The 27,364-nt window shown below is 41.4% G+C and overlaps 1 protein-coding gene across 1 annotated transcript; it reads right to left on the bottom strand.

Moving 5' to 3' along the window:
- Positions 1 to 1,363: 1,363 nt before the first annotated feature.
- Positions 1,364 to 26,765, bottom strand: LOC119794100 (plastin-3-like). Its single transcript, XM_038301452.1, has 16 exons — positions 26,628 to 26,765; positions 24,137 to 24,206; positions 19,922 to 20,073; positions 17,867 to 17,996; positions 17,653 to 17,785; positions 17,481 to 17,562; positions 17,223 to 17,388; positions 17,006 to 17,145; positions 16,231 to 16,326; positions 10,486 to 10,672; positions 10,312 to 10,390; positions 7,292 to 7,412; positions 7,063 to 7,196; positions 6,724 to 6,847; positions 5,108 to 5,232; positions 1,364 to 2,590 (listed from the first exon to the last, which is right to left on the bottom strand). Exons 2-16 carry the CDS (start codon positions 24,195 to 24,197, stop codon positions 2,458 to 2,460), a joined length of 1,863 nt encoding a protein of 620 aa, XP_038157380.1. The 5' UTR covers positions 24,198 to 24,206; positions 26,628 to 26,765; the 3' UTR covers positions 1,364 to 2,457.
- Between the last annotated feature and the right edge of the window lie 599 nt (positions 26,766 to 27,364).

Raw genomic sequence — 27,364 nt, 5'->3', positions numbered from 1 at the left:
ATAAACTTTTGGTTCTCAAAATGGTATCACTGCCCTATTGTTGGTAGTTACCAATACCGATACTCCCGTTTTAGTGCTGGATCGGGGCCCCGCCCAATACTGGTATCGTTATCGGTGCAAGACTAAAAAACACCACAGTATAATACTGATTCACTTTCACAAAAATTGTGTGTGAGGTCAGGGTTGAGTGTAGAGGAGCCAGTAGCTCAGTGGTAGTTGTGGACAGAGTCCACATGCAAGAGTTGGTAATCAATATATGTTTGTTTTTTTTGGTGTTAGGCCTCAGTTAAAATCTGCAGGACAACAAAAAAAGCTCACAGTGGCACGTTTTCCACAAAGAGAAACTCTGGTCCTCAACCTTGAGTTTCATCCATCCTAGAAAACTGCTTACATTAGCACATGGGGGCTAGCATAGAGGCAGAACGCAATGAGTCCTGCTAAAAGTGGAGACCAAAGCCTCTTTCCCAGTGAAAATAGCTCTTTAACGTGGGTTTATCAAACATGGGTCGACCCGTTAACCATCTGCATTTTGCATTCTTCCCACTGGCAAAGAAAGGTGGGTTTAACTCCTTGCTGGCATACTGCGTGGTCTCTGTCCCCCCACAGCAGCTGCTTGTCTGGTGACATCATCACGCTCAACGGCTGGCTATCCTCCCGCAGCAGTGTATTGCAGTGAGCTTGTCGCCAGTGTTGGGCAAGCTACTTGTCCAGTGTAGTGAGCTAAGCTATCAGTCACTCAACAATAAATTAAGCTCCACTACACAAAAGCTACCAACTAAAGAATTATAGCAAGCTAAGTTACACTAATGTGTTAACAGTAGCTTAACTACATCAGAAGCTACTTAACGTTGTACCAACCTAACACTGGTTAAAATATTTATTAAAGATCAGCCAATGACATAACACAGTGTAAAAATTGCTTTATGATCATCATAATAAAAAAAAACTAAAGTATTTACTAGTAGACAAAAAAGTAAACAATCAGCTGTTATTAGAACCAAATGAAAGGTACTGTGTAGTGTTCTACACATGGAGACATGGCTATGAGTTTGCATTCAATGGACATCTCTAGGGAAAACAAAACCCTACAAAAGGCATCTGATTTCTTTAGGGTCTCCCTTAGAGAGAACTTCTTAAATGTGAATATACAGATGTAACATCTGTGGCATTGTGACCGCTTGGCCTTGAAAGATATAATGTGCAGAGTAATACATGTAAGATAGGGTGGTAATTACTGTTAGGTTTTAAATGATTTTGAATAATTTCCAAGGATGCAGAAAAGGTGAGTGTGTTCTAATTGTTCTGGTATATATTTGTAATAAATCATGACAATTTTACTAAGTATGCACAGAAGACTGCCAAAACCAATGAAAAAACATATTTATTTAAAACAAGAGATATGATCGTACACAGAGTGTTTTCAGCCAGCTTGAACTGGACTGAAATGATTGGAAAGCAGAAACGTGAATGACTTGTTTGACAGATGAGTTTTAAAACATTACAGATGCAGAGGAATGTGTGAAAAAGCAGCAAAACTAAATTCAGTTACAATTCGGAAGTATTTCTACTGCCCCAATTCACAGCATGTCATCTCAAGGCACTTTAGAGAGACAATCAGCTCCTCCAGCCAGATTGGTTTGAAGTTTTCCTTGACTGCATCAAGGCACTGACTTCTCAGGATTCGCTCCTTCTGGATTAACATGTGAAGACATTAAAGTCGCTTGCATAGTGTGGATGACTCTGCAGCAATCCCTCACACCGAGCATGCATGCAGCGACGGTGGAGAGGAAAAACACATTGAGCTTCAGCATTTGTTCACAATTTGATTGTGAAAACTACAAGAAAACAGCAAACTAGTGTGATGAAATAACTACTTTAATATTATTAAGGTTAGAAAAAGTTGGAAAGAAATATTTATACCCAGGTTTCATGAATTTTTTGCCTTCTTTCTAGAACATAATATTTTTTGGATATATTCAGTCTCAGTCCTGATAAACGACATCCACTGTACAGACCTTCTATAATCTAACTAGGCCACAATTCAAGGCATCTGTGAGGATTTTTATGGCTTATTTTGATAAATGTGAGCAGGATGCCAAACAGCAGAGCTGAGAAAGCAGTGACATACAGAAAACATGAAATTACACAGAGCCATAACATCTGTCACAGGAGCTAACACACTATTTCCTCTACAGGTGAGCATGTGGTCCCATCAGTGATCTCTAATTTTTACTCCAAGTTAGATGTAACCCTAAATATTTGAATGATTGTGAACTTGATTATTTTTTTATTATTGCTGCTCACATCTCAGCTTTTGGATGATGTTTCTCTTAAAAGTCAGAGAGCACAGGAAAAAAAAATGTCTAAACTAAAACAAATCAGATATCTCAGCAGGATTAGACAGTCCTTGTGTGTGTGTGTGTCAATCAGGGTGGGTAGGTGTGTCCACGCTGCTCCTTAGGCCTTCTTCATGCCCCGCCCCATCAGGCAGGCAAAGATGGTCATCACCATTTTGGGGTTGACTTCTACCAAGTCCTCAGGCAGGGCGTAGACTTTGGCGCCAATCTTCCTTGCCATGGAGATGGCATACCTGGGGCAGGGAAGGTTTAAATGAAGTTACTATGGAAACATAGTTTATAGGGATCTACAATCAGCTATAACAACTGATTTTATTTGATAAATATTTATTTTAGATCTAAAACAGCTCAATAAAGCTGCTGTAAGCTGTTTAGAATTAAAAATGTAAATTACAGAAAGCCCATATTCTAATCTTCAGCTACCACAGTATACATGTCAGATTAAACAATACTACTTATACTTCAGCGATAGTATCAAGGTGCTACTTTATTGTATCTCTTATACTATGTCCGTTGGTTGTGCTGCTCTTTTTACATCTCTTTGCAGTTGATGAGGCAGACAGAAGATGTTTTATCGCTATCTGCCTTTTATCTCCTCTTTCTTTCATCTTTTCTAATTTTTTTGTTTTCCTTTCCTGTTCTACTTACATTGCAGTCTCCATATAATCTGTAATACTCCCTGCATAATTATAATAAAGCTATTTTTATGCATAAATCAAGCGGAACACTATGGCGATAGCCGTACTGCTCCACCTGTGAAAGTAAAATCTGTTGGGCTCTTTTTCGGCATCAAGACAATTATTCTTATTGCCACATTGCCAGACAGGACACTGTAAAAAAAAAAAAAAAATGTAAATAACATTACCACACTGACGTTGCCTTGTTGTCTAAGATGCAATGCATTCTGGGTAAATAATGATAGGTCTTTGAACTCTTTCCAAAAAAGTAAAAAAAAAAACAATCCACTGGAATTTGTATCCAAGTTTTAAGACGTTTTGTTTCCCATCTAGGAAGCTTCTTCAATTCAAAATGGCTGAATTAGCGTTGAGTTCAAAGCTTTATAGAGTAGCCCAACAAAGATTTAGTATGGCTTAGAAAACATGCAAAATTTATTTTGGCCTCGTTAAACCATTTCATGCTACGTTCAAATCATAAGCAGCAGGAGCAGCAGAAAGGCGCGTACTGCTTCATTTTCGATGCTTGTACAAGTTTATTTCTGATGCGCGGCTAAAGCATCTTTGTTCCAGCTGTGCGGTTGAAAAGTGGGTCTGATGCGGAGCTACCCTTCACTTTCTTTGCCTGTAACAATGGCAGCTATATTTGCTGTGATCAGTGGGTAAAAAGTTGTTTTAATATATATTTAAGTGAGAAAGTCAACCTGAAAACTTAATCTGTGCAGTCAGTTCATCCAGATTACCATCCTGCCTACAAATATTATTTCGCTGTCGGAGACGCTCAGACCTCCATACAGCGGAAGAGCGCTGTCACTGGGAATCCCGTTCAACAGCAGCTTCTGGCCTGGTCGCCCCTTCGCGGTTTGCCGCTACTGCAGGCACCAGAATAATAAAAGTATATTTTGCCAGCAGGTTTTGACATATTTAGTTAATTTAGGCATTAATAAACTGTTTCAGAGGAATGATCATAGCGCTCTGCATCAGCAGCACTGTGTCCGTCTCCCTGCCAGCTCCCAGATCAGCTCCTCTGATTGGTTGATGTGGTGCGTTCCAGCAGCAAAAGTAAAATATTTCAAACTCCAGCTGCTGCTGCTTTCACAGCGCTTCCCGCCATCAGATGCTCAGAAGCTCAGAACGTGCTAGTCTTGCTTCTCAAAACGCGCTTCGGGACCTTTTGCTGCACCTAGATGTGCGTCAACCATTGACTTCTCAAGTATACTAGCTGCTCCTCCTGCCTTTGCTGCTTGCTGCCTGAACGTGGCATCACCCTTTTCAATTAGAACCAGAGCGCGATTAAATGGATGAGAAGGTAGAAATCACAACAGGTGGTGAAAGTGAGGAGGACCAAACAGAGGAAGATAGGAGAGTTGGCTATAGAGCTGCTAATAGGAGATGCTAACCCAGATAGGGAGCTAATCTACAAAGAATGCCGATTTCTAATTGAGCCTGTTAGCGGTTAACATTATCATCAAAACATTTTGTCAGATATGCTGATGAAGGTTCTCTTTGTCAGATATGTTAGAATGATGAGTTGCGACGACTGAAAGGTGCTTTACTGTAACTTTAAACAGTCCTCCATCACTTTTTGTTTTGACTTGGATTTCACGTTAGCTCCAGCTAATGGCGTTATTTCTAGCTAATATAGTAAGCAGTAGGTGAAAAGTCAATTACATTTGCTTGTTTCAACAAAAAATCTCACGTATAATGGCTCGTGAAAACTTTGAGGCAGCGATGCAGTGTAACATGTGACACACGATACGATAAAAAACAACTCTGCTAATGTTAGCCTTCCCAAGTTTACTCTGTAGCTTCCTGTCCAGTCAGAGGTAACCGCGTAATCTACCCAGCATGCATTGCACCTTTAACAGGTAACCTCAATGGGTGAAAAATATAGGATATATAATATATTATATATAATATATAATTTTTGGAGTAATTATACATTTTTTTCATATTACAAACATTTTTTCAATAGAAAAATTACAACAAATTTAGGCCAACATGTTCAGCTAGTCATGGATCCCTATAAGACCTAAAATGATTGGTTGGTTCGAGGAAAGTCAATTAGCTAATTACTTGGCGTTGTCCAGCTTGTCCTCGTCGGACAGACTCTCTCTCTTCACCAGGTCATAGTTCACGCTCTGAGGCTGGATGGCATCAATCAGGTCCAGAGCTGGAAGGCTGGTGCTGATAGATTTGTCCTTAACAAAGAAACAAACACCATAAATTAGCATAACCCCTGAAAATGATAACACATGGACTTTTTTTTTCTGTATAAACCTCTGTACTATAGCTATGGCTGCATGTCGATGGTTAAAGATTTCCCTTTAACCACACAGTGCTGCTGATGGAGGCCAAACACTGAATCTGGATCTAATCTGACCACAGCACTTTCTTCTACAGCAGGGGTAAACGGTTAAAAATCAGCGGGGTCCGAATAAAGAAAATTATAAACCAGTAAAGGTCCGGAGTAAATTTTTATTATAATCTGTTACTGTCTGAATGGAGACTAAGCCATTCTGAAGCAAATATCAAGGTGCTCATTTTGAGTCTGGATTGATATTTGTTTTTGATTCTGTTCATGGTGGAGAATCCTGCTTCACAGCAGCAGGTTGAGCCAAACATCCTCTAAATGTCCAGGGTCATCTTTGAGCACCATTTCACTTTTCTTTCTCTACTCTCTTTTTCTCATCATCTTCTCCTTCTTTCCCATCGCCCGGCTTCCCACAGCAGCACACAGTAGCAGCAGCAGCAACCCAGACTGACAGCAGCTCATTGGCTAATTTGTATGACCTGTAGCCTGGTGCCGGACGCTCTGGAAAGCTTTACCGTATTAACAGGAGAAGAGGCGCAAGTGAAGTTAGACACTGTCGTCAGACAACATGCGGTATATAAATCAGGTTGGGTCGAGTTTAGCCAGCAGGTGGGTCTGGATCCGGACCGTAGTATGCTAATCCGTGACCTCTGTCATACATATTATTACTATTTCTACATGACTTTAAGACATCCAACAGTTCTCACATGTTCTTCATGATGCTGGTGGTTCAATAATGTTCTGTATAAACATCTTAAAAAACTAGGTGGACCTTATTTAAAGGAGTCATCTCCTGAATATCTGACTTTTTCATGATATAGACTGCAAAAACAATCCAGAAATAAGTAAAAAAATTCTTAAATTAAGTATATTTACCCTTAATTTGAGCAGGTAAATAAGATGATCTGCCAATGGAATGAGTATTTTTACTCATAAAATAAGATAGTTAGATAATATTTACTTGAAATAAGACGATAAAATAGTTTTTTCTTATTTTAAAAGGAAATTGTCTTGTTCCATTGGCAAAGTGTCTTACTTACCTCCTCAATTCAAGGAAAAACACACTTATTTTAAGAAAAAATTACTTATTGAGATTTCTATTTTTTGCAGTGTATAGGGACCTACATCAGGCAAAATCTGCTTTCTGGAGCTTTTATTGATGTGGTAAGGCTATTCCTTCATTAACATCAGGCTGGAAATATCTTGTTGTTTTCAATGTCTTTATGAATAAAGTGGAGGTCCGTTCGACAGCATGATGTGTTATTTAGTGTTAATCTCCCACATTAAACCCAACCATGTGGTTTTTCATGTAAATTAGGGGGGAGTTAAGAATAAAATGAGCTTCTTGCTGGTTTTGGTTATCAGCTGTATCTCTTGCCTTAAAGCTTTTGATGGAGGAACTCTTGCCGGCTTCCTTCAAAGTCTTGTTGACCCACGAGATGATCAGATCTTCTCCAGCCACCTCTCCGTCTCCGAGGTCCTCCAGGATGTTTAAAGTGTACCTGTATCGGGTTGAATGTCGTTATTAGCTCCTCTAACTAGATATTGTGCTGTTTTCTTAATAAAATTACAATAAATATAAAACTTTCCCATAAAGTTTCTCTATTTTAGGTTGTTCTTCCAGGGATGCAGCTGAGCTTTACCTCTATGCCAACTACTCACAGTCAAAGCTTTGTAGTTTTGCTAATTCTAGCTAGAAGGTGAAACGGTAAATCACCTCCTCATCAGCTGCCACACCAACGCCAGGGTGAGAGTCTCGTTTCCCTCATTCAGGTCTTGACCTCCGATCCCCACCAGGGAAAATCCGGCTTTCTGTTTTCCCAGCTCCACAGCGTAGTTACAGTTTTCAATCTGTTAAAGAGAAAGACAGGAAAACAAGCAGATGTACAGTATTCTGATTTAAAGTTTTTGATTGAATCTGAAGTCTTGCTGTGGTCCATGCTGACCTTCTTTATGCGACCTCCTCCTACTCCCTTGAAAGGAGGAAGGTTGACTCTGTTGCCCCAGTCCACCGGTACTTTGATCTTTTCATACAACTGCAGAATCACCATGGCGTCCTGTAGATCTCTGCATGCAAACGCAAACAAACACATAAGCCCCATTTACACTAACCTCTGAAAACCGATCCGTGCTGAGTTCGGAGCGAGCTTGGACCAGTTAATCTCTTAACATCCACCTCATTTTGGGTAATCCTGGCCTATTTTGCATACCCAAATGGAAAAGCAAATAACTTACGAACTGTAAGCCCAAATTACATGTGCAATACATTATTTGAAAGCTAACACCCTCTTGTTTCCTAATATATAAAGAAAATTGGGTGACTAGAACACAGACCACCCTGCATCAGTTCAAACATGACTCAAAGTTGTTGTTTTTTTTTATTCTTGGAAATTATAGGTCTTTTTTGAACAGCAGTAATAAAGACATTCTTGAGAAAAAGGAGGTTTTACTGTATTATATTTGCTCTACAGCATGTCAACCACAAATGCAGAAAATTTCAGACCTCTAACTACAACAGTCCCAGAGCTGTGGGGTATGGAACTTTTGGTGTCACTGTCATTGTCTTGGTTCTGTTGTGCTTTAGTTTGCTCCTTGTTTTCTAGTTTTATTGGTTTAATTCCTATTTTGTTGTAGTTTCTAGATTTATGTTAGTTTTCAGGTTTTTCGGTTGTTGTCCTCTTTTGCCCTCTTGTGTGTGTTCCTTTCCCCTTGGCTCCCTCGTTGTCTCCTCACACCGGCTCCTTGTCAGCTCGTTAGCCCTCCCTTTGTCCCAGTCAGCTACATATACTCTCCGTCTGCTGTCACTCTTGGTAGGTTCCTTGTCTTTGCTGTCCTCCCATGCTGTTGTCTACCTACCTCGTCTCTCCCTGTCTCCTCATGTTTGGTTTCCCCAGATGTCTCCATATTTCTGGTTTTCTTAACATTATTAGTTGGATTTTTGGATTCCTGCCTTTGTTTATGGTTTTTTTCCCATTAAACTCCAAGAAATCACCTCAGCCTCTCTGCCTCTGCATATGGGTCCTCAACCTCAACCAAAACCCTGACAGTCAGCTTGGAGCTGCGCGCAATGGCTCCATGATGTGACCGATACATGTGGATTGTCTTATTTAACTGGCTGTTAAATTATTACCAGCTGTGAACGTAACACCTCGCTCCATACATGTTGCCCCGTATTTCCTATTTAATTGTTGATTTATTTCACTAGACTACATTAAAAAAGGTTACTTCACATCCCATTGCCAATGAGATAATAGCGTATGATGCATGTATGCAATCCATTTTCAAAAACAGGCTCTTACCACAACTATCTATTTATGTAAACCCACTCTGTATTGTTAAGTATAGATAGTGCATGTTTCTATCATATTTTATCCCACTTTTTATCACACAATATGCAATCCTCGTCTTGGCGATTTCATGGTAAAGTTGAAACATGGATTATAACAGATTATAGGCACAGACTACAGCATAGGCATCGGCCTAGGTTTTAAGTCAAACATGAATATAAATAAAGTCGGAGCGAAATCCTCCCTCTGGCCTTTGAATTGAAAAACCGCTCTGCGCTCCACCATATTTCTTCCGCTCCACATTCAACTCTGCTCACATGCTCTGAAACAAGCAAACCAACATGGCGGTGTCCGTAACATTCCGGAAGTTTGGTTATAATTGCGATATTTCGTTGTTGACTGAGAGTGAGGCAAAGAAGGCATCATTTTGTGAAATTACTTGACATAGTCGGCGTTTGGGTAGTGGATATGATTAACGATAGTCTAATCAGGGCTTACAGACACAGGAAACAACAACAGACGTTGAGGTTTATCACACTGATAAGTAGATTCATCACTGAAATTGTGTGGCAGGTTAGGGAAGCTAGTATTTTTATGAATGTCTAAAATTTCATGATTACGGAGGCTGACTGTAAGGAGATGGCTGGAGATGACGCGGTCTGCTCATGCGTTCTTTGTTGTCTGAGAACCACGCCAAAACTGAACCTTGCTGAGCCCTACTGATGAACTAGTACCATGTTAGCTCGGTTCTGTTCCATCTGTCGCAGTCCAGTTCAGTTTGGTGTGCCATTTACACTTAACAGTTACCTTGGTTACCGTGCTGAGACTGATCTTGGCACGGTTTCAAAAGGGAAGTGTAAATGGAGCCATGGATGTTAGCAACTGTGGATTTATCATTAGGCAAAACTAGGCAGTTCCCCCCTCCCCCTTCAGTGTCCACTATATTGGATCAGTCCATTTGCTGCACATGTTCAGAAAGGTCCAAACAGACAGCAGCAAACCATTCAGAAGCAAACAGTGTGAAGAGCAGTGTTGCCAACTTAGCGCTTTTATTTAGCGACTTTTCAGACCCCTCTAGTACTTTTATTTCAAAAAAGCGCCTAGCGCCAAATCTAGTGACTTTTTTCTGCTACAGGAGACTTTGGCGACAAAATATAAAAGCAGCGAACTCGTAGATTGGTAACCCCGCCTCCTGCTCTCCTCTATCTCGTCTGCTGTCATGATTCATGCAGCTATTATTTCATCCAAATGAAAAAATGGAGAACAGAGAAGCAGATCATGACTTGTTGACAGTGAAAAGAAGGACTGGGTTATTTACTTTGGCCTTTTTGGAAACACAGGAAGGAACAATCAACTAAGTGAGCTTAGTGCTTGAAAAAAAATAAATTAATTCCTTTTGAGAGAGCATGAAAAGTCAGCTGAGTACAAAACATAGAAAGGAAAACAACAAGGAAAGGGACAAGAAGAGAGGGACAAAACCCAGAATTAATAATGGATGTCTATCCTATAAAAAATTCTGTATCTGTATGAATGGTCTGTTTTATGTGTTGTCTTCTCAATTCAGAGGGCCTCCTGCCTGTCTTTGCCTAGGGCCCCAAATTTCCTAAATCCGTCCCTGGATGTTAGCGCTGCAGGGAACTGAAAATATACGTCCCTGCAGCTGGAAGACAGGCACTGACCCGTAGACGTAGTGAACATGTGGACTGACTCCTAGCGAGTTCATCCAGTTCCGGAAAGTTCTCTCCTCTCTGGTCTCACCTAAAACACACAGAAAGAAAGACGAAGCCTGCACACCTCTGCACATGGGTGGGAAAACTGTCTTATCATACTGGGGGCGGGGTCTGCATGCTTACTCTCAAGATTCCAGTCCTGGTTTTCGGGTTTGGTGAGGGCCGGGTGTTTGGTGAAGAGTGTGGCCACGAAGGCCAGGTTGAGTTTGGCGTTTCCTGTCACAATATCGGTGGCGGTCACAAACTGACGACATCCTAACAGGTCGGCCTGTTTCAGCAGACAGTCGGCTCTCTTCCGAAGGTCTTTCTCCTGGTGACACAAACACAGCATCATGTTTAAGATCAACAACAACTTCAGAAACGCCCAAAAGAGAAAATCAGTCCCCCTAAATAAACGGCCACTACGTAGCGTAGATTTTCTTTCATTTATCCAAACATTTCTGATGTTCCTCTTATGGGTGCAAATATGACATTTTACTAAAGTGGACAATAAAGATGAAAAGTAATTCTTAATGTAGAATAAGGCTTTTATTGGTACATCTGACCAATTTTTTTAGGGTGATTGACAAATATCAATCAACATTGATATTAGTGATAGTGGTAGGGTGTCCCAAGGCGAAGCGGCTCTGAGTGACAAGCCAGACGAAGAGTGGTTCAAAGATCCCTAATGATGGCCAAAAAAAAAAAAAAAATGTGATCCCCACAATGGAGCAAGGCCTGGGGTAAGGTTTGGTTGACGAGCCCCTGGTGGTTAGGTGGTTCCTCGCGGGACCCTGCTGGGCCCTCTGAGGACGTGGAATGTCACCTCTCTGGGGGGAAGGAGCCTGAACTTGTGTCGGAGCTGGAGCAATACCTGCTAGAAATAGTTGGACCGCCTCCTCACACAGCCAGGGCTCTGGAACCCAGCTCCTTGAGACATTGGCCGTGTTCTTGTGCGTTCTCATGTGCTCGTCATTAAAAACTTTGTCAGCCTCAGCCCTAGTACTGTTCCAATTCATAAGAACTGCAGACCAAGAACGGACAAAGTTCCCTGATGTTGTTCTCACCCCTCCCTCTTTACCAAGCATGCATCAGGGCAGACTTGTCCATTCTTCAGATCACTGTCCCAGCATGCACTGCAGCAGCGCCTTTAAATGGAGCACTCAGAGAGCTCACAGTAGTAAGTTAAACATTCTCTTTTCAGTTTCAGTTGTTCAATAAAAGTATGTTTTAAGATTATTTGAGGCAAGAACATTGTACTTTTAAGGGTAACTATATGGCCCATTTACGGAATTAATATGTAATTTAAAAAACAATTCTGAAGTTCAGAGGACCGCTGCAGCCAGAGGAGCTCTGAGGGTAACTGTAGCCAGGTCTAATGTTAGCCCGTCTGCAGCAGCCCTATCTCTGCATAGCTGTGAGTGAAGGACCGCTGGCTTTGATGACAAGTTTTTTTGTTTTATTTGACAAAATGTTCATTTGATTTGTGTTTATCTGACTGTTTTCATTATTATTCCCCCACTAATTTAAAAAAGTTAGAATCTATTATTATCTAGAGACTATTAATAACAGGAGGTGAAATGCAGCTCCAGACGAGCCGAGTGTGTGGTGACATCATCAGTACGCTTCTGTTCCAATTGACCCATATTTATTCTGCGTGCTCCCGTTCTCCCTGACTCCAGACTTTCTTGTGTTCTTCTCAAGAACATACTTGGAGAGAACACGAGTCTGTACTCATGTTTTTGTGAGTTGAGAAACGGTCCCTGTGTCACTAGTCCTGATAGTAACCTTTACAGACAGGACTTCTAGGAGCAGCCAAGAACCAAAAAGGGTCCGGTTCTGAGACCATCTTGTCGCAGCTTTTTTGACGTGGTTCTACTGGCTTTCTCCTACCAGGACCTAAATGCGCAAGCTACACATCAGAGACATTTAACACATCACAAACAAAATTTATACCACCGTCGTTTACAACAGCCATTCTCAACCTTGGAGTCCCGACCCCAATTGGGGTTGCAAGATGATGTCTGGGGGTCTCTCAATCATTTTGGAAAAATAGAAATGTGCAAAATAAATGTAGCTTCTAAAAATAAATATATAATAATAATAAGAGGACCCTTTGTAAAGCAAGAGCAGCATACTTCTCCTCATTAATAGAGGAGAATAAGAATAATCCTAGATTTCTTTTTAATACAGTTGCCAAACTCACCCAGAGCCATAGCTCTGTTGAACCGTCCATTCCACCTGCTCTTAGCAGCAATGACTTTATGGGATTCTTTATAAATAAGATTGATCTTATTAAAAATAAGATCATAAGCACTCCTCTATCCGCGATTGTACCTGAGGTAGTCATGGAATCTGAACTGGGTTTAGACTGCTTTGATCCAGTTGAACTCTCTGAATTAGCAAAATTATTGTCTTCATCTAAGCCTTCAACTTGTATGTTAGATCCAGTTCCAACCAGGTTATTTAAGGAGGTATTCCCTTTGATCTCCTCCTCCATTTTAGATGTGATTAATCTATCTCTGTTACAGGGATATGTACCTAAAGCTTTTAAGGTTGCTGTAATTAAACCTCTGCTTAAGAAACCGTCTCTTGACCCAGATGACTTGGTCAATTATAGACCTATATCCAATCTTCCTTTCTTATCCAAAATTCTTGAGAAAGTAGTTGCCAAACAAGTTTGCGATCACTTCCACCATAATGAACTTTTTGAAGAGTTTCAGTCTGGCTTTAGAGCTCATCATAGCACTGAAACAGCTCTGGTGAAAGTCACTAATGATATTCTCATGGCCTCAGATAATGGACTTGTATCTGTGCTCGTCCTGTTGGATCTTAGTGCTGCATTTGATACAGTTGACCATAATATTCTTTTAGAAAGACTTGAATATTTTGTTGGAATTAAAGGAACAGCACTAGACTGGTTTAAATCTTATCTATCTGATCGAATTCAGTTTGTTCATGTTAATGATAGATCTTCAACACGCTCAAAGGTTACCTGTGGAGTACCACAGGGATCAGTGCTAGGACCAATTCTCTTTACTTTATACATGCTCCCAATTGGTAGAATTATTAGACAGCATGGGATTAATTTCCACTGTTATGCTGATGATACCCAGCTATATCTGTCTATAAATCCAGATGAAGCTAACCCATTACATAGATTACAGGCATGTCTTGAAGACATAAAAACCTGGATGACTCTTAACTTTCTGCTTCTGAATGCAGACAAAACAGAAGTTATAGTCTTTGGACCAGAGTCTCTGAAAAAGAAACTGATTAGCCAGTCACTTCATTTGGATGGGATTAAACTGATTTCAGATAATAAAGTAAAAAATCTTGGTGTTGTTTTTGATCAGGACCTGTCATTTAGGTCCCATATCAAGGAGGTTTCTAGAATTTCCTTCTTTCATCTGAGGAACATTGCAAAAATTAGAAATATCCTGTCCAGGGGTGATGCTGAGAAACTAGTCCATGCATTTGTTACTTCAAGGCTGGACTATTGTAATTCTTTACTATCAGGAAGTCCACAAACTGTAGTTAAAAGCCTTCAGCTGATCCAAAATGCTGCAGCCAGAGTTCTAATGAAAATTAAAAAGAGAGATCATATCTCGCCTATCCTGGCTTCTCTTCATTGGCTTCCTGTTAAATCAAGAATAGAATTTAAAATCCTCCTTCTCACATATAAAGCCTTAAATGGCCAAGCTCCATCTTATATCAGAGATCTGATTGTTCCTTATGTTCCTAACAGAGCACTTCGCTCTCAATCTGCAGGTTTACTAGTGGTTCCTAGAATTTCTAAAAGTAGAATGGGAGGCAGATCTTTTAGTTATCAGGCTCCTCTCCTGTGGAACCAACTACCAGTTTTAGTCCGTGAGGCAGACACCCTGTCTACTTTTAAGGCTAGGCTTAAAACTTTCCTTTTTGATAAAGCTTATAGTTAGAGTGGCTCAGGTTATCCTGAGCTATCTCTATAGTTATGCTGCTATAGGCTTAGACTTTTGGAGGACATAGGGACCCCCATTTCATCATTCTGCTTCATTCTCTCTCTGTTCTCCTATTCTGCAGAATCTGTTAGTTCAATCTCTAACCTTCTGCTCTCTCTGCTTTTCCTCAGAGTAGCTTTGCCTCGTCTGTTCCTGTTTGGCTGTGACGTCATCCTGGAAAGAAACATCAGCTGTGCTGCTTCTATCAACACCCTTGTTTATAGATGTTGGAGATCGGCCTGTTTTCCAGTGTGGTCCTGTTTCTCTGACCGTGACTGAGTGGATGTGCTTTCTTCGTCCTCTGGCATGGGAGCTGCCTTGGAGCTCGTCTGCCTGGCTGTGTGTTTCCTGGACGGGGCCGCCTTTTACAGCTGCTTTTTGTATCTCTGCTTCTGTCTCCTTGAACCCCAGTCGGCCTCGGCAGATGGCCGCTCACACTGAGCCTGGTTCTGCTGGAGGTTTCTTCCTGTTAAAAGGGAGTTTTTCCTCTCCACTGTCGCTACAAGCATGCTTAGTGTGGGGGATTGTATTTGAGTCAATGAGTCAATGCAATCAACTGGTTTTCCTTAGATAGAAAACTTTGTATCAATTTGATCTGGTTGAACTGTAAAGTGCCTTGAGATGACATGTGTTGTGAATTTGGCGCTATATAAATAAACTGAATTGAATTGAATTGAATAATAAAGTAATAATATAAATAAATGTAAATATGAATAATACAAATAAATGTAGAACATTAGAAGGACGGTGAGCGGTTGGTCTCAAACAGGCAATTATTTCTCAAAACCAGTTACTGTCGGCTGTAATTAGGCCAAAACACAGCAACAAACTGACCCAGTAAGGTCACAGCATTTAGGAGAAGGCTGGAGCGGTGGGCTGTTTGAGTGGATGGGGGAAATCTCGAAATAGTTGCAGAGCTGGAGGTCCTTATTCAATTCAGTTTATTTATATGGCACCAAATCCCAACGCACCATCTTAAGGCACTTTACAGTTCACCAGATCATCCAGTCAAATTGATTCAAAGTTTTCTATCTAAGGACAACCAGTTGATTGCATCGACTCATTGACTCTAATGCAATCCCTCACACTAAGCATGATTGTAGCGACAGTGGAGAGGAAAAACTTCCTTTTAACAGGAAGCAACCTCCAGCAGAACCAGGCTCAGTGTGAGCGGCCATCTGCTGAGGCCGACTGGGGTTCAAGCAGCTGTAAAAGGCAGCCCAATCCAGGAAACACACAGCCAGGCAGACGAGCTCCGAGCCAGCTCCCATTTCAGAGGATGAAGAGAGCACATCCAGCAAGTCACAGTCAGAGAAACAGGACTACACTGGAAAAACAGGCCGATCTCTAACATCTATAAACAAAGGTGTTGATGGCAGCAGCACAGCTGATATTTCTCTTCAGCATGGAGTCACAGCCAGGTCTTTATGGAGAGTTATGATGTAAACATTCAAACTATGAAAGGAACTAGTGCCTCTCACCTAAGGAGCCAGCTTGAAAGTTTTCCCAGAATTATGACAGGCCGGAAAATTTCACAGTGCATCAGCTGTCATCAGAGCTGCAGGGCGCCCTGCTCCATCTCTCCTCTGATCCAACATTATAGACTGCTAGTTCTCTGCATGCCTGCTAAACAGTTCTGGTTGTCAGTAGCAACAGAGTACAAAGCACTTTTAACCACTGCAATTGATGTTTTTCCATTTGCATCCACATATCTGTGCAAAAAAGACCTTTTCTGCACTGGAATACAGAAAAAAGAGTTACAGATTACAACTCCTCAAAGTGAAGAGTGATCTCAGTGTGGCCATTTCTGACATAAAGCCAAAAAGCTGCTCTGTCCTGGCAAGCAGGCCAAGCAGGCCAATCTCTGCTTTTAAACAGGAAGTAATTTTTCTCACAAAGTACTCACATAGAGACCAGTCATGTCGATCTCAACCCGAGGAACGTCCTCCTTGGTGCCATCTGGAGCGATCTGCTCCAGCAAGTGGAAATACGCCTTAGAGTCCTGCAGGGAAAACACAAGAAATTAAGCGAGATCTTATGAATACATCCCACTTTCAACACAGCACTGCAGAAACAACATAGAAGTAAGTTAAATAAATCTGAAATTAAGTGTATTTACCCTTAATTTAAGGGCAAACCCATATAAATACTTAATATGCACTTGAAAAAAGACAAAGTAAATGTTTTTTCTCATTTAAATGTAAATTGTCTTGTTCCATTGGCAAAGTGTCTAATTTCCCTACTGAATTCAATAGAATATGCACTTATTTGAAGTGAAAAAGACTTATTTAGATTTTCATTTTTTGCAGTGTACTTATTAACTCTCATTGGAAGTCTTGTGGGAAAATATTGCTGCAAGTCTTGCGAGATTTCGGACTTACGGCATGTTTGGAGTAAAGGGAAAATTGGAGAGGGGGAAGCCTAAAAGCTTGGTTAAACATGACATGCAAATTGCTTTAGGTTAATAGACTGTTAATAAGGCTTCTAAATAAAAATCCACCATCCCCCTTCTTTCTTTTTTACAGCTAGACTACTGCAAACATGGCAAACAACATGGGCACCTTCAGCGAATATTAGCAAACAAGCTAAACCAGGTAGGGCATTAGGTTAAAACCACATCAGAATCGCCCAACAACATGAGCAGAGATACAGGCAATCATCCCACAGTGTCGCCTTCTCACCTTAATATCTCCAGAAAAGTTGGAGATGGTCATGCCAGCCTTCCTCAGATGGAAGTTGGCCCACCGCAGCAGCAGCTCTTCAGGGCTGAGTTTCATCAGGTCCTCCAGAGTCTCCCCCTCCTCCAGCAGCGCCGCCAGGACTGTGAAACACGACGATGTTCAGAGTGGAGCAAGACACGGGAGCTTTGCGCTGACGTGCAGGGTTGTGAATGCTCACCTTCGTTGCGGCTCAGCTGTATATCTGCAAACAGTCCGATCTTGATGATCTGCCAGAGGAGACCCAGCACCAGGTGAGGCTTCCCCTCCTTCAGGTCCTGGGCGCCGATGTTGACGACTTGGCACCCGATGGCTGAAGCGGAGTTCAGAGCCAGGTTCAGGTTTTCCTGTTGGTCAAGTCAGGCGGAGCTTGATACTGTTGTGGACTGGACCTCAGGACCAACAGCGATGGGTGTTCATGCATTGGTGAGAGACTAACCTGGGTGGTGAAAGGGGTAAGCTTCTTCTTGTTAATCGTCCTCTCATCGATGGTGTCAGGAACGGACAGGTTGATGAGTTTACTGCAGCGATTAATAAGGGGAAACCACACAGAAGTTCAGAACCTGAGAGCAGATATGGAGGAGGAAGAGGAGGAGGTAGTTGAGGTTTACCAGAGTATGATGCCGTCTGACACGGCTTTGAACAGATGACTGGTGTTTGGGTCAATGGGCAGAATGTGTTTACAGTCTGGGTCCTCCTTCAAAGCTGAGTTGATGTAGTTGGCGAAGGCGAAGCGCTCCTGCTCTGAAACAGAGTCCAGTCTTATGTCACTTTACATGAATTGCTTCAAAAGCCTGTGAATGCGTGCCTGCAGGCTGTACTAACCAGAGATGGAGTGCTGGGTTCCCTCACTGGAGATTTCACTGGTGCCTTTGATGGCTACAACGCCTTCTTTCTTGCTGAGAGCTTTCCTGAAACCCTGAGCCATGCGGTCGTCCTTCATCTCCTGGAAGATCTGAGAGTCCAGAAGAAAGACGGGTCCAATGGGTTAGAATCTGCTTTGCTTTTTAAGGGATCAGAGGTCAGGTGGCATAGATCGACAGGAAGAGCTTAGAGCCCAGGCAGACAGAGGCCATTCCTCAATTCACAAGAACGCGAGTAGGGACTTGTGTTCTCGACACGTTCTTGACAAGAACACAGACAAGTATGGACTCAGGGAGAACGGGAGCATGCAAAATAAATCTGTGTCAATTGGAACAGAAACCTACTTGTGACATCACTACATTCAAAGGTAGTAAATGGCCTGTACTTAGATGGTGCTTTTTCAAATCAAGAGACTTGATTAAAGCCTTTACACTAGAGACTGACACGGGAGTGGATTTTCATTCCTGTCCTGTCCCACTCCCACAGAAAAAAATGTTGTCCCGTCCCGATCCCGGGCCAGAGTAGAAAACTAAATCCTGTCCCGTCCCACTCCTGGTGAAATTACTCCCGCTCCAATTCAGAATGACTCCCACTCCTGCACCAATCCCATTCTTGTTGTCTTCAATAAGATTTCTGCCAATACACTGAATTTGAATTTCTTTTGAGCGCAGATGAAAAACTCAGAGTGGAAGCACTGTTGGTTTTTGGGTCGTGTAGTTTTTTTGACTCGCATTATAGTGTAGACTTCAAGGAAAAAAACTACAAAATGGCGGCGCCAGTACTGGATTTTTTTTCCTTTCTATTTTATTTTATTTTATTTTATATTTTGGCATCGATCCTAGATTTTTTTTTTTTAGTTATTATTGGTTTGCTCCCGCTCCCGTCTGCTCCCGTTAATGTTTAATCCTGTACCGTCCCAATCATTTGATCGTTACTAATACTGACTCCCATCCCACGGGAATCCCACAGGAATCCCATGACTCGTGGGATTCCCAAAAAAATGTCAGTCTCTACTTTACACTATATTGAGTCATTCACCCATTCACGCACACACTCACACACTGAGGGTGGTGAGCTACATTGTAGCCACAGCTGCCCTGTGGCTCACTGACAAAGGCGAGGCTACCGTACACTGGCGCCATAGGGCCCTCTGACCACCATCAGTAGGCAGGCTGGAGCTGCTGTAACTAGTAGCCTCTAGTTCAGAGGTCATGGATTACTGTAGAGGACTGCTGTCAGGGTTCCTGTGTGTGGGTTAGTGTGAGTTGTGCCTCTCTAGAAGATCTTTGTGGAGAATTTGGGTAGCCTACACAGGTGAAAGAAATCTTTACAATCATAGTGCTGGGCTTAAAAGAGCACTAGAACCTTCATTCAGTGCTGGTTTCTTGTGTGTTGAAGATGTTAGTTGCTTCCTAGTCTCTTTCCTATAATTTGAATCAGTAATCTGGCCATATAGTGACACTTAAAATATAATGTTCTTGCCCCAAATGATCTTAAAACAGACGTTTACTGAACAACAGCAACAGAAAAGATAACTTTTAACTTAATACTCTGAGCTCTGTGAGCACTCCATTGGAAGCTGCTGCTGCCGCAGTGCATGCTGGGACAGCTGACAGTGTGAAGAACACACAAGTCTGCTCTGATGCATGCTGGGTAAAGAGGGAGGGGCGAGATCAACATCCGGGGACTGTGTCTGCTCTCTGTCTTCTTGTTCTTGTGAACTGGAACAGCACTAGGGTTGAGGCTGATGACGTTTCACGAGCACAAGAACGCACAAGTAAACTTATTGAGAAACGGCCAATTATATGTCTGACTGTGATCATTTATTGTTTGTTAATGTCTGCATCCATCTTTAGGTTGGGTTAGATTTAGCTCTGTGATGTCATTATGGTTCTGAAGATGGAGCACCAATCAGCTGTCAATCACCAGACCAACAGATAACAAGAGCTGTTAGTTAGTTAGTTAGTTAGTTAGTTAGTTAGTTAGTTATTTAGTTAGTTAGTTAGCGTTACCTACAGACGTGAACTCCTCAAAGTTGATCTTGCTGTCTTTGTCCCGGTCCAGTTTCTCTAGCAGCTCCCGGATCTGGTACCCAGGCATCGGACAGCCCACCTCCCGGAACAGGTCGCCCAGCTCAGAGGCGCAGATGTAGCCGCTACCGTCCACATCTAGACAGGGTGGGGGAATAAAGCAAGGCTCAGTGTGGCTGCTAACTGTGTCATACATGCTGTCAGTTGACAATCTTATTTGAAAGGAGGTCAGCATTTCTTGACACCTTCTCTACAGGGATTAAAGTATTCCAGCCCTAGGCCGGAATACGGTAAATACATTTTAAAAAGACTATCGAAATCCCTCTTGCATTTGTCAGCCAATGGTAGCAAAGGAGCGCTCTGAAACTAACAGTATTAGCCAATCAGAAGATGAAGGGGGCGGGTCTTAGGAAAGCGTGTACCTCCTCCTCTCGTTTCTTGCTCAAGTCGCCAGAAATATTGTGGTACAGTGCTGAAGTTCTACACGGAAAGTCACCATGCACCGGAGAGAAATTGCATGGAGTAGGCACAATGCAGATAATGAGCTCCAGGGAAGATCTCACGACCATAGATAAAGCTCTCAAAAATAAATGGCTCTAGGCATGACTGGAGGAGACAGGGCGAGATGGCTAGCCATTTAGCAGCTGGTGCAGGACGTTAGGCGAACCACGCTGTGCTCCAGGAATGCTTATTTACGCATCCAGTGGCAAAAAGGTGCTACACAAACATGAGTTAGACCCTGGTCATCAAGCAAACTATACGTTTGCAGGGAGCTACGGCAACAGCTGATGTACAGTACCAGCGTAAAAAACTGACTGTCTATACGAGTTAAAAATAAGGGTTTGTGCTTTCCTTGACAAACACAATACTTAGCAGCAAAACTGGAAATCAAAAGAAATGTGGTTCCTGCAAGTGGGAAATATAGATGCACTTTTGGACGTTGCGTATTGGATTTTCAGAAGTCAAATTTATATATATATATATATATATACACACTCACCGGCCACTTTATTAGGTACCCAATGCTAGTAACGGGTTGGACCCCCTTTTGCCTTCAGAACTGCCTCAAATCTTCGTGGCATAGATTCAACAAGGTGCTGGAAGCATTCCTCAGGGAGTTTGGTCCATATTGACATGATGGCATCACACAGTTGCCGCAGATTTGTCGGCTGCACATCCATGATGCCAATCTCCCGTTCCACCACATCCCAAAGATGCTCTATTGGATTGAGATCTGGTGACTGTGGAGGCCATTTGAGTACAGTGAACTCATTGTCATGTTCAAGAAACCAGTCTGAGATGATTCCAGCTTTATGACATGGCGCATTATCCTGCTGAAAGTAGCCATCAGAAGTTGGGTACATTGTGGTCATAAAGGGATGGACATGGTCAGCAACAATACTCAGGTAGGCTGTGGCGTTGCAACAATGCTCAATTGGTATCAAGGGGCCCAAAGAGTGCCAAGAAAATATTCCTCACACCATGACACCACCACCACCAGCCTGAACCGTTGATACAAGGCAGGATGGATCCATGCTTTCATGTTGTAGACGCCAAATTCTGACCCTACCATCCGAATGTCACAGCAGAAATCGAGACTCATCAGACCAGGCAATGTTTTTCCAATCTTCTATTGTCCAATTTCGATAAACTTGTGCAAATTGTAGCCTCAGTTTCCTGTTCTTAGCTGAAAGGAGTGGCACCCTGTGTGGTCTTCTGCTGCTGTAGCCCATCTGCCTCAAAGTTCGACGTACTGTGCGTTCAATTCAATTCAATTCAGTTTATTTATATAGCGCCAAATTCACAACACATGTCATCTCAAGGCACTTTACAGTTCAGAGATGCTCTTCTGCCCACCTTGGTTGTATCAGGTGGTTATTTGAGTCACTGTTGCCCTTCTATCAGCTCGAACCAGTCTGGCCATTCTCCTCTGACCTCTGGCATCAACAAGGCATTTCCGCCCACAGAACTGCCGTTCACTGGATGTTTTTTCTTTTTCGGACCATTCTCTGTAAACCCTAGAGATGGTTGTGCGTGAAAATCCCAGTAGATCAGCAGTTTCTGAAATACTCAGACCAGCCCTTCTGGCACCAACAATCATGCCACGTTCAAAGTCACTCAAATCACCTTTCTTCCCCATACTGATGCTCGGTTTGAACTGCAGGAGATTGTCTTGACCGTGTACCTAATAAAGTGGCCGGTGAGTGTATATATACACTATATTGCCAAAAGTATTTGCTCACCTGCCTTGACTCACATATGAGCTTAAGTGACATCCCGTTCCTAATCCATAGGGTTCAATATGACGTCGGTCCACCCTTTGCAGCTAGAACAGCTTCAACTCTTCTGGGAAGGCTGTCCACAAGGTTTAGGAGTGTGTTTATGGGAATTTTTGACCATTCTTCCAGAAGCGCATTTGTGAGGTCGCACACTGATGTTGGACGAGAAGGCCTGGCTCTCAGTCTCCGCTCTAATTCATCCCAAAGGTGTTCTATCGGGTTGAGGTCAGGACTCTGTGCAGGCCAGTCAAGTTCATCCACACCAGACTCTGTCATCCATGTCTTTATGGACCTTGCTTTGTGCACTGGTGCACAGTCATGTTGGAAGAGGAAGGGGCCAGCTCCAAACTGTTCCCACAAAGTTGGGAGCATGGAATTGTCCAAAATGTCTTGGTATGCTGAAGCATTCAGAGTTCCTTTCACTGGAACTAAGGGGCCAAGCCCAGCTCCTGAAAAACAACCTCACACCATAATCCCCCCTCCACCAAACTTTACACTTGGCACAATGCAGTCAGACAAGTACCGTTCTCCTGGCAACCGCCAAACCCAGACCCGTCCATCAGATTGCCAGATGGAGAAGCGCGATTCGTCACTCCAGAGAACGCGTCTCCACTGCTCTAGAGTCCAGTGGCGGCGTGCTTTACACCACCGCATCCGACGCTTTGCATTGCACTTGGTGATGTATGGCTTGGATGCAGCTGCTCGACCATGGAAACCCATTCCATGAAGCTCTCTGCGCACTGTTCTTGAGCTAATCTGAAGGCCACATGAAGTTTGGAGGTCTGTAGTGATTGACTCTGCAGAAAGTTGGCGACCTCTTCGCACTATGCGCGTCAGCATCCGCTGACCCCGCTCCGTCAGTTTACGTGGCCTACCACTTCGTGGCTGAGTTGCTGTCGTTCCCAAACACTTCCATTTTCTTATAATACAGCTGACAGTTGACTGTGGAATATTTAGGAGCGAGGAAATTTCACGACTGGATTTGTTGCACAGGTGGCATCCTATCACAGTTCCACGCTGGAATTCACTGAGCTCCTGAGAGCGACCCATTCTTTCACAAATGTTTGTAAAAACAGTCTGCATGCCTAGGTGCTTGAATTTATACACCTGTGGCCATGGAAGTGATTGGAACACCTGATTCCAATAATTTGGATGGGTGAGCAAATACTTTTGGCAATATAGTGTATATATATATATATATATATATATATATATGTGTGTGTGTGTCAAAAAAGTACAGGCTCAGGATTTTTTTTGCTTCAATCCCTGTATATATAATTATGGGGTCCCCGCTCCGTCTCGCCATCAGTTTGGGGGTCCTTGGCCTGGAAAACGTTGAAGACCCCTGCTCTAGGGTATAGAGTCACTACTTTTAGATGTGCTTAGAATTTTTACAACAAGGGCCATTTCTCAATTCACACACTGCAAAAAATGTAAATCTAAATAAGTCATTTTTTCTTAAAATAACGGCATTGTTTATTGAATTGAGAAGGTAAGTGAGACTCTTTACCAGTGGAACAAAACAATTTGCATTTAAAATAAGAAAAAACAATTGCATTGTCTTACTCCCGAGTGCATATTATCAAATTATCTTATTCTAAGGTGAAAAAAACTCATTCCACTGACAAATCATCTTCTTTACCTACTCAAATTTAGTGTAAATACACTTAACTTAAGGGCTATTTACATGGGTTCCTCAAATAGGATTCTAATTAATTATATACAAATCAAAAAGAAAAATACTAACAAAAATCCAACCCAGTACTGTTTCCCTCTAATATAAGCATTATTTTTGATCGAAGACTGCATTCCTATCAAACTACTGCAATAAATTGCAACATGCTTTAAGGTTCTTCACCATGTGCTGCCTGAGCAGCAGTTTGCTCCTTGGCTCAGGACCTGCCCACTGAGAGTGAACTCACCCACTTTCTGGAAGCTCTCCCTGATCTCCTCCAGCTCCTCGGCGCTCACCTTCGTAGACATGCTGACGACCTGCGGGAGAGGAAAATATTTCAGGCATCTTTTCTCCTCCTGTTGGTTGAATAATTCATGGCAGTGCAAATCTGACTGGAAGAGGTTCTATGCTTCTCGACCATTTATTCACAAGTATGGCTGCTATGTATGGGGCGCCGTGTGTAAAGTTAAGCAGTCAACAATTAGGAGCAATATTTATGGTCATTTTTTCACTATGTCATTTATTCTTTTATAAAAATCTTACTTAAATAAATATTGCAAACTAAATATTTAGCCTGGAGCTAAATATTTATGTAACAAACTGATTATTTATTTTGCAAACTAAATACTTAGCTCCAAACTAAATGTTTATTTAACAAACTAAGATTTTTATAAATGAATGAATGACATAGTGAAAAAATGACTTGGAAAAAAATAAACCTCTTATTATTCTTCATTTTAACTAGTGTTGCGACAATGTAAATTTTTAGCCCTGATACCTGGCTGTGCACTATTGGCCGATACCGATACCATATATATATATATATATATATATATATATATATATATATATATATATATATATATATATATATATATATATATATATATATATATATATATATATATTTATACTACGTATTTAGTATTATTTAGTGGAGCTGGCAGTACAGAATGACAGTGTGGAGCTGGAGTACACCCCTTTACTGGCTGGGAGAAGTTAAACTTTTAGCTATCATCTTTAATGGTATCAAATTATCAGCAGTGAGCCTGACTGACCAAAAACCAAATAGACAGTTAGATGGAAGCATTAGGATCCCCATGTTAAAACAAACAGCAGATTTTCTTTTGTCTGTTTTGTTTGCAGTATCACACAAAAGAAAAAAAAAGGAATGATGATAAAAAAAAAAAAATTCTGTATACCCAGACGTATCGAGGACATAAGTAGCTTTTTTTCTGCACTTGTATCTAATCTTACTTTGAACACAAATATCTGTATTTTCTTTCATGAATTTCTTCAGATCTGCTCCTTACTTTTATACGTAATTGTTCCGTGGAACAAAACATGAAGAGAATCTGTCCAGTTTGAACCCTGTTAGGTTCATACTAAAACACTGATCGAGACATGGATGGAGGAGAGGAAACACTGCAGATTCTTTTAAGTTCTATTTCAGATTTAATTATATTTACAGCTTTAATGCTGTGATAATCCCACAGTGCTGCTAATGAAGGACTCCTGGTCAGTTCAATCTATTCCACCCTCTCTGAAATATTCATTCAGAAAAAAATAGACAGTCTGTATATTTAATATTCACTTTACAACCCAGTGGGGAAAAGAAGAAAATTATTTTACATGTATTAGTATTTTTATTTACTTTCAACTACCAGTCTTTTGTTGTTTTTTTTTCCAAAAAGGCGTCTATACTTTGACCTAAGAACGAGTGTAAGAACACCTCTGCTTGCACTGAAAAAACCCCATCTAGAAATAAGTAAAAATGTCTTAAATTAAGTGACTAAAGTGATTAAATGACGTATCTTGATTTTTATTTTTCCAGTGTGTCTGTTATTCATAGATCAAAACAATGACAATACGCTCTAATCTGCATAATATTTAATAACAGCAGCTGCTGATCCCAGAGCAAGAAAAATATCAACCACCCCTCATCAATAGAGCTGCTGCACTGGACAAATCTAGTCTTTTTTTTTTTCAAAGTGCATTTGTTCTTGAATTAAGGAGGTAAAAGAGATACTTTGCCAATGGAACAAGACAATTTACATTTAAAATAAGAAAACACAATTGCATTGTCTTATTTCAAGTGCATTGTATCTAAATATCTTATTTTAAGAGTGAAAATACTCACTCCTTTAGCAAACTATCCAATTTACCTACTCAAATGAAGGGTAAATAAACTTGTTTTAAGACATTTTACTTATTTCTAGATTATTTTTCAAGTGTCTGTCTAATTTCTAATGACTTTTTAAGGATATTTATTTATGTAATGTCACAGACTTCCTGTTTTCTGTACATTGTGGATAAGGTGCATCTTACTACCACTAGATGTCGCTGTCTAAAGGGGAATGTCATTAAATCCTGTGGAGTTACTGACAGCAGTGCTGCAGTGGGTTCATCCAGACTAGTCTGAGCAGACTGGTCCACCTCCTGCACCAAGTCCCAGCTAAAGCACAGTCTCATCTGGCAGACCAATTAAAAAAACAACAACTGTGAGTCTGTCAGGATGGTTGGTAGGAACATCATGAATTCATGCCCATCCTGCCAATCATCACACAGCTTCTAAGCTGGATCTGTTTCCTTTCTCAGCTGAACATCTGTCTTAGAATATTAAGCAATTCTATGATGTTTATTTCTACTGCACTGCAGAGCTGAGCTGAATAGATGATGTAACCTAGATTTCCTCCCTGCTTGCTCCTAAACCCTGTGAGTGATCATCTTCTCCTTACCTGTGGTCTGCTGGATTGGTGCGGTGAAATGTGTCCCTGTCAGCCTGCCTCTGCTGCTCTGCCCCGGCTTTTAGGGCTGACACCACCCGGCTGCTGGAGCTGCTCCTCCTCCTCCCCGCCTCCTCAGGAAGGAGGAGATCAGGGAGGTTCCTCACTGCTCCTCCTGGAAGATGCTCACTGTTTTCCTGCTTTGATTGCTCTGTTGCAATAAGATAAACCCCCTCTCATTTTATATAGACATAGAAAAGTAGTCATCCAAAAACAATTTTTTTTTTTTGCACGAAAGTTTTTACTTTTTTGATATTTGTTTACTAAAGCAAAGATTAAAATTATGCTCATTATTCTGATTTACAGCTGGATACTTTTCTCATGAAACGTGGTGTTTACAGACTCATTATGTGAAGAAAAATATATTAGACTGCAGGGTTTTAAATTTATTTAAATTTGAAATTAAATAGATTTTTCCAGAGGTGCGCGTCCACAGACATTTGCATGCCCTGCCGCGGGCAAGCGCATCGCTCAGTCGGTCTTCATTGACCTCATCATGGGACAATTTTCAAATGTATTTCAATTATGAGCACACTTCTTATTTCTGTGTGTAATTAAAAAGCGTTTTCTTACACATTAAATAATAATTAAGAGAAGAAAACTAGGATTTTGAAACCTTTTATTAGTAAACTTTCTGGTTTATCAGCCTCTAGAACAGCGACTATATTAAAGAGACCTTTTAAATTAGC

Source organism: Cyprinodon tularosa, unplaced genomic scaffold, assembly GCF_016077235.1.
Source record: "Cyprinodon tularosa strain WSP-4 unplaced genomic scaffold, ASM1607723v1 ctg468, whole genome shotgun sequence".
NCBI classification, from domain to species: domain Eukaryota; kingdom Metazoa; phylum Chordata; class Actinopteri; order Cyprinodontiformes; family Cyprinodontidae; genus Cyprinodon; species Cyprinodon tularosa.
Note: the sequence above shows the minus strand (reverse complement) of the source record. Positions and strands in the feature narration are given on the sequence as shown.

What these genes read in the sequence shown, in the direction of transcription:
- LOC119794100 (XM_038301452.1), bottom strand. Translation starts at nt 24,197, where the DNA reads ATGTCTACGAAGGTGAGCGCCGAGGAGCTGGAGGAGATCAGGGAGAGC. An exon ending in TCGACATGACTGGTCTCTAT is followed by an intron (nt 10,673 to 16,230) that starts GTGAGTACTTTG and finishes TTGTGTCACCAG; the next exon opens with GAGAAAGACCTTCGGAAGAG. An exon ending in CCAGGACTGGAATCTTGAGA is followed by an intron (nt 10,391 to 10,485) that starts GTAAGCATGCAG and finishes TGTGTGTTTTAG; the next exon opens with GTGAGACCAGAGAGGAGAGA.